Here is a 12,091-nt window from a genome sequence, read left to right as displayed (position 1 = left end):
CACTCGCATCTCACACTGATACACTAACATCTCACACTGATACAATAACATCTCACACTGATACACTAACATCTCACACTGATACACTCGCATCTCACACTGATACACTCACATCTCACGCTGATACACTCACACTGATACACTAACATCTCACATTGATACACTCACATCTCACACTGATACACTCACATCTCACACTGATACACTAACATCTCACACTGATACACTAACATCTCACACTGATACACTAACATCTCACACTGATACACTCATATCTCACACTGATACACTAACATCTCACACTGATACACTCACATCTCACACTGATACACTCGCATCTCACACTGATACACTCACACTGATACACTCGCATCTCACACTGATACACTCACATCTCACACTGATACACTCACATCTCACACTGATACACTCACATCTCACACTGATACACTCACACTGATACACTCGCATCTCACACTGATACACTCACACTGATACACTAACATTGATACACTCACATCTCACACTGATACACTCACATTGATACACTCACACTGATACACATACATCTCACACTGATACACTCATATCTCACACTGATACACTAACATCTCACACTGATACACTCGCATCTCACACTGATACACTCACATCTCACACTGATACACTCACACTGATACACTCACATCTCACACTGATACACTCACATCTCACACTGATACACTCACATCTCACACTGATACACTAACATCTCACACTGATACACTCACATCTCACACTGATACACTCACATCTCACACTGATACACTCGCATCTCACACTGATACACTCACATCTCACACTGATACACTCGCATCTCACACTGATACACTCACATCTCACACTGATACACTCACATCTCACACTGATACACTCACACTGATACACTAACATCTCACACTGATACACTAACATCTCACACTGATACACTCACATCTCACACTGATACACTCACATCTCACACTGATACACTCGCATCTCACACTGATACACTAACATTTCACACTGATACACTAACATCTCACACTGATACACTCGCATCTCACACTGATACACTCACATTTCACACTGATACACTAACATCTCACACTGATACACTCGCATCTCACACTGATACACTCGCATCTCACACTGATACACTCACATCTCACACTGATACACTCACATCTCACACTGATACACTCACATCTCACACTGATACACTCACATCTCACACTGATACACTCACATCTCACACTGATACACTCGCATCTCACACTGATACACTAACATCTCACACTGATACACTAACATCTCACACTGATACACTCACATCTCACACTGATACACTCACATCTCACACTGATACACTAACATCTCACACTGATACACTCACATCTCACACTGATACACTAACATCTCACACTGATACACTCGCATCTCACACTGATACACTCGCATCTCACACTGATACACTCGCATCTCACACTGATACACTCACATCTCACACTGATACACTCACACTGATACACTAACATCTCACACTGATACACTCGCATCTCACACTGATACACTAACATCTCACACTGATACACTCACATCTCACACTGATACACTCACATCTCACACTGATACACTCACATCTCACACTGATACACTCGCATCTCACACTGATACACTAACATTTCACACTGATACACTAACATCTCACACTGATACACTCACATTTCACACTGATACACTAACATCTCACACTGATACACTCGCATCTCACACTGATACACTCGCATCTCACACTGATACACTCACATCTCACACTGATACACTCACATCTCACACTGATACACTAACATCTCACACTGATACACTCACATCTCACACTGATACACTAACATCTCACACTGATACACTCACATCTCACACTGATACACTAACATCTCACACTGATACACTAACATCTCACACTGATACACTCGCATCTCACACTGATACACTCACACTGATACACTAACATCTCACACTGATACACTCACATCTCACACTGATACACTCACATCTCACACTGATACACTCACATCTCACACTGATACACTCGCATCTCACACTGATACACTAACATTTCACACTGATACACTAACATCTCACACTGATACACTCGCATCTCACACTGATACACTCACATTTCACACTGATACACTAACATCTCACACTGATACACTCGCATCTCACACTGATACACTCGCATCTCACACTGATACACTCACATCTCACACTGATACACTCACATCTCACACTGATACACTAACATCTCACACTGATACACTCACATCTCACACTGATACACTCACATCTCACACTGATACACTCGCATCTCACACTGATACACTAACATCTCACACTGATACACTAACATCTCACACTGATACACTAACATCTCACACTGATACACTAACATCTCACACTGATACACTCACATCTCACACTGATACACTAACATCTCACACTGATACACTCGCATCTCACACTGATACACTCGCATCTCACACTGATACACTAACATCTCACACTGATACACTAACATCTCACACTGATACACTAACATCTCACACTGATACACTCACATCTCACACTGATACACTAACATCTCACACTGATACACTAACATCTCACACTGATACACTAACATCTCACACTGATACACTCACACTGATACACTCACATCTCACACTGATACACTCACATCTCACACTGATACACTCACATCTCACACTGATACACTAACATCTCACACTGATACACTCACATCTCACACTGATACACTAACATCTCACACTGATACACTCACATCTCACACTGATACACTCACATTTCACACTGATACACTAACATCTCACACTGATACACTCGCATCTCACACTGATACACTAACATCTCACACTGATACACTAACATCTCACACTGATACACTCGCATCTCACACTGATACACTCGCATCTCACACTGATACACTCACACTGATACACTAACATCTCACACTGATACACTCACATCTCACACTGATACAATAACATCTCACACTGATACACTAACATCTCACACTGATACACTTGCATCTCACACTGATACACTCACACTGATACACTAACATCTCACACTGATACACTCGCATCTCACACTGATACACTCACACTGATACACTAACATCTCACACTGATACACTAACATCTCACACTGATACACTCACATCTCACACTGATACACTCACATTTCACACTGATACACTCACATCTCACACTGATACACTCGCATCTCACACTGATACACTAACATCTCACACTGATACAATAACATCTCACACTGATACACTAACATCTCACACTGATACACTCGCATCTCACACTGATACACTCACACTGATACACTAACATCTCACACTGATACACTAACATCTCACACTGATACACTAACATCTCACACTGATACAATAACATCTCACACTGATACACTAACATCTCACACTGATACACTCGCATCTCACACTGATACACTCACACTGATACACTAACATCTCACACTGATACACTAACATCTCACACTGATACACTCGCATCTCACACTGATACACTCACACTGATACACTAACATCTCACACTGATACACTAACATCTCACACTGATACAATAACATCTCACACTGATACACTAACATCTCACACTGATACACTCGCATCTCACACTGATACACTAACATCTCACACTGATACACTCACATCTCACACTGATACACTCACATCTCACACTGATACACTAACATCTCACACTGATACACTAACATCTCACACTGATACACTAACATCTCACACTGATACACTCATATCTCACACTGATACACTAACATCTCACACTGATACACTCGCATCTCACACTGATACACTCGCATCTCACACTGATACACTCGCATCTCACACTGATACACTCACATCTCACACTGATACACACATCTCACACTGATACACACACATCTCACACTGATACACTCACATCTCACACTGATACACTCACACTGATACACTCGCATCTCACACTGATACACTCGCATCTCACACTGATACACTCACACTGATACACTCACACTGATACACTAACATTGATACACTCACATCTCACACTGATACACTCACATTGATACACTCACACTGATACACTCACATCTCACACTGATACACTAACATCTCACACTGATACACTCACATTGATACACTCACACTGATACACTCACATCTCACACTGATACACTCACATCTCACACTGATACACTCACATCTCACACTGATACACTAACATCTCACACTAATACACTCGCATCTCACACTGATACACTCACATCTCACACTGATACACTCACACTGATACACTCGCATCTCACACTGATACACTCACATCTCACACTGATACACTTGCATCTCACACTGATACACTCACACGTATACACTCACATCTCACACTGATACACTCGCATCTCACACTGATACACTCACATCTCACACTGATACACTCACACTGATACACTCGCATCTCACACTGATACACTCGCATCTCACACTGATACACTCACACTGATACACTAACATCTCACACTGAATCACTCACATCTCACACTGATACACTCACATCTCACACTGATACACTCGCATCTCACACTGATACACTCACACTGATACACTCGCATCTCACACTGATACACTCACATCTCACACTGATACACTCACATCTCACACTGATACACTCACATCTCACACTGATACACTCACATCTCACACTGATACACTCACATCTCACACTGATACACTCACATCTCACACTGATACACTCACATCTCACACTGATACACTCACACTGATACACTCGCATCTCACACTGATACACTCGCATCTCACACTGATACACTCGCATCTCACACTGATACACTCGCATCTCACACTGATACACTCACACTGATACACTCGCATCTCACACTGATACACTCACATCTCACACTGATACACTCACATCTCACACTGATACACTCACACTGATACACTAACATCTCACACTGATACACTCACATCTCACACTGATACACTCGCATCTCACACTGATACACTCACACTGATACACTCGCATCTCACACTGATACACTCACATCTCACACTGATACACTCACATCTCACACTGATACACTCACATCTCACACTGATACACTCACATCTCACACTGATACACTCACACTGATACACTCGCATCTCACACTGATACACTCGCATCTCACACTGATACACTCGCATCTCACACTGATACACTCGCATCTCACACTGATACACTCACACTGATACACTCGCATCTCACACTGATACACTCACATCTCACACTGATACACTCACATCTCACACTGATACACTCACACTGATACACTCGCATCTCACACTGATACACTCACACTGATACACTCACACTGATACACTAACATTGATACACTCACATCTCACACTGATACACTCACATCTCACACTGATACACTTGCATCTCACACTGATACACTCACACTTATACACTCACATCTCACACTGATACACTCGCATCTCACACTGATACACTCACATCTCACACTGATACACTCACACTGATACACTCGCATCTCACACTGATACACTCGCATCTCACACTGATACACTCACACTGATACACTCACATCTCACACTGAATCACTCACATCTCACACTGATACACTCACATCTCACACTGATACACTCGCATCTCACACTGATACACTCACACTGATACACTCGCATCTCACACTGATACACTCACATCTCACACTGATACACTCACATCTCACACTGATACACTCACATCTCACACTGATACACTCACACTGATACACTCGCATCTCACACTGATACACTCGCATCTCACACTGATACACTCGCATCTCACACTGATACACTAACATCTCACACTGATACACTAACATCTCACACTGATACACTAACATCACACTGATACACTCACACTGATACACTCGCATTTCACACTGATACACTCACATCTCACACTGATACACTAACATCTCACACTGATACACTAACATCTCACACTGATACACTCACATCTCACACTGATACACTCACATCTCACACTGATACACTCGCATCTCACACTGATACACTAACATTTCACACTGATACACTCGCATCTCACACTGATACACTCGCATCTCACACTGATACACTCGCATCTCACACTGATACACTCGCATCTCACACTGATACACTCGCATCTCACACTGATACACTCACATCTCACACTGATACACTAACATCTCACACTGATACACTCACATCTCACACTGATACACTCACATCTCACACTGATACACTCGCATCTCACACTGATACACTAACATCTCACACTGATACACTAACATCTCACACTGATACACTAACATCTCACACTGATACACTCACATCTCACACTGATACACTAACATCTCACACTGATACACTCACATCTCACACTGATACACTCGCATCTCACACTGATACACTAACATCTCACACTGATACACTAACATCTCACACTGATACACTCACATCTCACACTGATACACTCACATCTCACACTGATACACTAACATCTCACACTGATACACTAACATCTCACACTGATACACTAACATCTCACACTGATACACTCACATCTCACACTGATACACTCACACTGATACACTCACATCTCACACTGATACACTCACATCTCACACTGATACACTCACATCTCACACTGATACACTCACATCTCACACTGATACACTAACATCTCTCACTGATACACTCACATCTCACACTGATACACTCACATCTCACACTGATACACTCACATCTCACACTGATACACTAACATCTCTCACTGATACACTCACACTGATACACTCACATCTCACACTGATACACTCACATCTCACACTGATACACTCACACTGATACACTCACATCTCACACTGATACACTCACACTGATACACTCACATCTCACACTGATACACTCACATCTCACACTGATACACTCACATCTCACACTGATACACTCACATCTCACACTGATACACTCGCATCTCACACTGATACACTCACATCTCACACTGATACACTCACACTGATACACTCGCATCTCACACTGATACACTCACATCTCACACTGATACACTCACACTTATACACTCGCATCTCACACTGATACACTCGCATCTCACACTGATACACTCGCATCTCACACTGATACACTCACATCTCACACTGATACACTCACATCTCACACTGATACACTCACACTGATACACTAACATCTCACACTGAATCACTCACATCTCACACTGATACACTCACATCTCACACTGATACACTCGCATCTCACACTGATACACTCGCATCTCACACTGATACACTCACACTGATACACTCGCATCTCACACTGATACACTCACATCTCACACTGATACACTCACATCTCACACTGATACACTCACATCTCACACTGATACACTCACACTGATACACTCACATCTCACACTGATACACTCGCATCTCACACTGATACACTCGCATCTCACACTGATACACTCGCATCTCACACTGATACACTAACATCTCACACTGATACACTAACATCTCACACTGATACACTCACACTGATACACTCGCATCTCACACTGATACACTCACATCTCACACTGATACACTAACATCTCACACTGATACACTCACACTGATACACTCACATCTCACACTGATACACTCACATCTCACACTGATACACTAACATCTCACACTGATACACTCGCATCTCACACTGATACACTAACATTTCACACTGATACACTAACATCTCACACTGATACACTCGCATCTCACACTGATACACTCACACTGATACACTCACATCTCACACTGATACACTCGCATCTCACACTGATACACTAACATCTCACACTGATACACTAACATCACACACTGATACACTCACATCTCACACTGATACACTCACATCTCACACTGATACACTAACATCTCACACTGATACACTCGCATCTCACACTGATACACTAACATTTCACACTGATACACTAACATCTCACACTGATACACTCGCATCTCACACTGATACACTCACACTGATACACTCACATCTCACACTGATACACTCACATCTCACACTGATACACTAACATCTCACACTGATACACTAACATCACACACTGATACACTCACATCTCACACTGATACACTCACATCTCACACTGATACACTAACATCTCACACTGATACACTCGCATCTCACACTGATACACTAACATTTCACACTGATACACTAACATCTCACACTGATACACTCGCATCTCACACTGATACACTCACACTGATACACTCACATCTCACACTGATACACTCACATCTCACACTGATACACTAACATCTCACACTGATACACTCACATCTCACACTGATACACTAACATCTCACACTGATACACTCGCATCTCACACTGATACACTAACATCTCACACTGATACACTAACATCACACACTGATACACTCACATCTCACACTGATACACTCACATCTCACACTGATACACTAACATCTCACACTGATACACTCGCATCTCACACTGATACACTAACATTTCACACTGATACACTAACATCTCACACTGATACACTCGCATCTCACACTGATACACTCACACTGATACACTCACATCTCACACTGATACACTCACATCTCACACTGATACACTCGCATCTCACACTGATACACTAACATCTCACACTGATACACTCACATCTCACACTGATACACTAACATCTCACACTGATACACTAACATCTCACACTGATACAATAACATCTCACACTGATACACTCACATCTCACACTGATACACTCACATCTCACACTGATACACTCACATCTCACACTGATACACTCACATCTCACACTGATACACTAACATCTCACACTGATACACTCGCATCTCACACTGATACACTAACATTTCACACTGATACACTAACATCTCACACTGATACACTCGCATCTCACACTGATACACTCACATCTCACACTGATACACTCACATCTCACACTGATACACTAACATCTCACACACACACACACACAAACACTCACAAACACACACACACACACACACACACTAACACTCACAAATACACACACACCACCTTAATTAATTAATGAGTTTTTATTGGTATGGCTGATTGATTCACTCTCCCATCTTGCAGGCGTCCCTGCGATGTTCGTCACCGTTTGGGCGAGTGTTCGAGCCACACTTGCTGACACGGAGTGAGTAAAACACACACACACACTATTCACTGCTAGAAATAATGAGTATGGTCTGTCAATCACAGTAGTGTTGAGGTGATGACCAGTATGTTGAGGATGAATAGATTGGCTGACAAATGTGTGTGTGTGTGTGTGTGTGATGCAGATGCTGGGACCTGAGTGCTGGTAATCTGAAATGGATTGTGCAGATCCCCATTCTGACAGCCATCGCGGTGAGGATTCACACACACGTTTTTTAATCAACACCTTCTGTCCAATCAGAGTGCAGGATTCAGGGTGGTGTTTTATTACTGTTACTGTAGAACTGTGACATTTCCCCACCAACAGATGTGATGAATTTCTAACGAGGTTTCAGTGAATCATTTATCAGCCTCCATTGTGTTTTATTTTAAAGATTAATTTCCTGCTCTTCTTGAACATCATCCGAGTTTTGGCTACGAAGCTGAGGGAGAGTAACGCGGGCCGCTGTGACAGCAGACAGCAGTACAGGTGAGCGAGGAGATATTCCACTCTTCCACTCTTTAAATAATCACCTGCTTTCATAATCAGCTCTGATAGACCACAGCAGCATCTCACTGACCTGCTGACCTTTCTCTCTCTCTTTACATTCTTTTATTGTTTCCTTTATTTATTTGAGAAGAGATTTTTTTTAATTCATCTAATAAATCATCAAAACACTAAATCAATAAATAAGTAAAAATGTTTAGAATGATTTACTAAATTAACTTCATATTTTTATTCTTTAATAAACATTACAAGTTTCACTTGTTTTTATTTTTATATTGATTGTGCCATCAGTTTTTTAATGATGTTAAAATTAGTAATAAATTAATTAAATTTGGATTTCAATATTAACATAGTGATGAGTAAATTCTGCTTTTCAAGTTTTTTTTTTTTGGCCTTCTGTTATGTAAATTACTTTTTATTTTTTTTTATTTTTTAGTCTTTTTTATTTTTTAGCTAATTTATGTTCAGTTAAAAAATGTATTTATTTAATTTCAATTATTTTAGCAAATAGCAATGACAACTGCACAATTTTAATTTCACAGAATTAGTTGATTTATGTGCAGCTCATTTGTTAAATATTATTTATTTATGTTTTTTAAGCAATTTTGTTTACATTAGGTAATAATATATTTGTTTGAAATTAATATTTTATTACTTACATTTCAATATTCACATAGTGATGAGTAAATTCTGCTTTTTTCTTTGGCCTTGTGTTATATAAATTTTATCTTTTTATATTTTATATAAATTGATATTCGTGTTAAATACATTGTTATCAAAATATTGTTTTTTTTGTCTTTTGTATTATTTAAATTTGTTTAATTTAAATAATATATTTTAAATTTTAATTGAAAATTTAATTAATTTATTTATTTTATTAATTAATTTATTTATTTATTTTGTGGCCATGCCATGATGAAGATAATGATGATGATAATGATGAAGATGATGATGATAGTGCTGAAGATGATGATGAGGAAGATAATGATGATGATAATGATGTACATGATGATGATGATGATGAAGATAATGCTGATGTTGAAGATGATGATGATGAGGAAGATGATAATGATGAAGATGATGAAGATAATGAGGAAGATGATGATGAAGATAATGATGAAGATGATGATAGTGCTGAAGATGATGATGAGGAAGATAATGATGATGATAATGATGTAGATGATGATGATGATAATGATGAAGATAATGCTGATGTTGAAGATGATGATGACGATGATGATAATGATGATAATGCTGAAGATGATGATAGTGATGATAGTGATGAAGATGAAGATAATGATGTAGATGATGATGATGATGAGGAAGATGATAATGATGAAGATGATGAAGATAATGAGGAAGATGATGATGAAGATAATGATGAAGATGATGATAGTGCTGAAGATGATGATGAGGAAGATAATGATGATGATAATGATGTAGATGATGATGATGATGATGAAGATAATGCTGATGTTGAAGATGATGATGACGATGATGATAATAATGATGATAATGCTGAAGATGATGATGATGATGATGATGATGATAGTGATGAAGATGAAGATAATGATGTAGATGATGATGATGATGATGAGGAAGATGATAATGATAATGATGAAGATAATGAGAAAGATGATGAGGAAGATAATGCTGATGATGATGACGATAATAATGATGTAGATGATGATGACGATAATGATGTAGATGATGATGATGAGGAAGATGATGATGATGATGATGATAATGCTGAAGATGATGATAATGCTGAAGATGATGATGATGAAGATGATGATGATAGTGATGAAGATGATGATGAAGATAATGATGTAGATGATGATGAGGAAGATGATGATGATGATGATAATGCTGAAGATGATGATGATGATAGTGATGAAGATGATGATGAAGATAATGATGTAGATGATGATGAGGAAGATGATGATGATGATGATGATAATGCTGAAGATGATGATGATGGTTGTTGTTGTTTGTGTTCAGGAAGCTGTTGAAGTCCACTCTGGTGCTGATGCCGCTGTTTGGTGTTCACTACATCGTGTTCATGGCCATGCCGTACACTGAGGTGTCTGGAGTCCCCTGGCAGATTCAGATGCACTGCGAGATGCTCATTAACTCCTTCCAGGTATCGATTGTTTTATTTTGAACATCCT

General features: G+C 39.9%; 1 protein-coding gene across 1 annotated transcript in view; it reads left to right on the top strand.

The window, feature by feature from the left end:
• Nucleotides 1–12,091, top strand: part of pth1r (parathyroid hormone 1 receptor) — an 89,456-nt gene that overhangs the window by 71,020 nt on the left and 6,345 nt on the right. The window contains exons 8-11 of the mRNA XM_058395323.1: nt 9,353–9,413; nt 9,559–9,625; nt 9,808–9,902; nt 11,922–12,063. Of these exons, the coding sequence (XP_058251306.1) occupies nt 9,353–9,413; nt 9,559–9,625; nt 9,808–9,902; nt 11,922–12,063 (365 nt within the window). The remainder of the gene's footprint in view (nt 1–9,352; nt 9,414–9,558; nt 9,626–9,807; nt 9,903–11,921; nt 12,064–12,091) is intronic.

Source organism: Hemibagrus wyckioides, linkage group LG07 (genome assembly GCF_019097595.1).
Source record: "Hemibagrus wyckioides isolate EC202008001 linkage group LG07, SWU_Hwy_1.0, whole genome shotgun sequence".
Classification (NCBI taxonomy): Eukaryota; Metazoa; Chordata; class Actinopteri; order Siluriformes; family Bagridae; genus Hemibagrus; species Hemibagrus wyckioides.
This window is presented reverse-complemented; position numbering and strand designations above follow the sequence as displayed.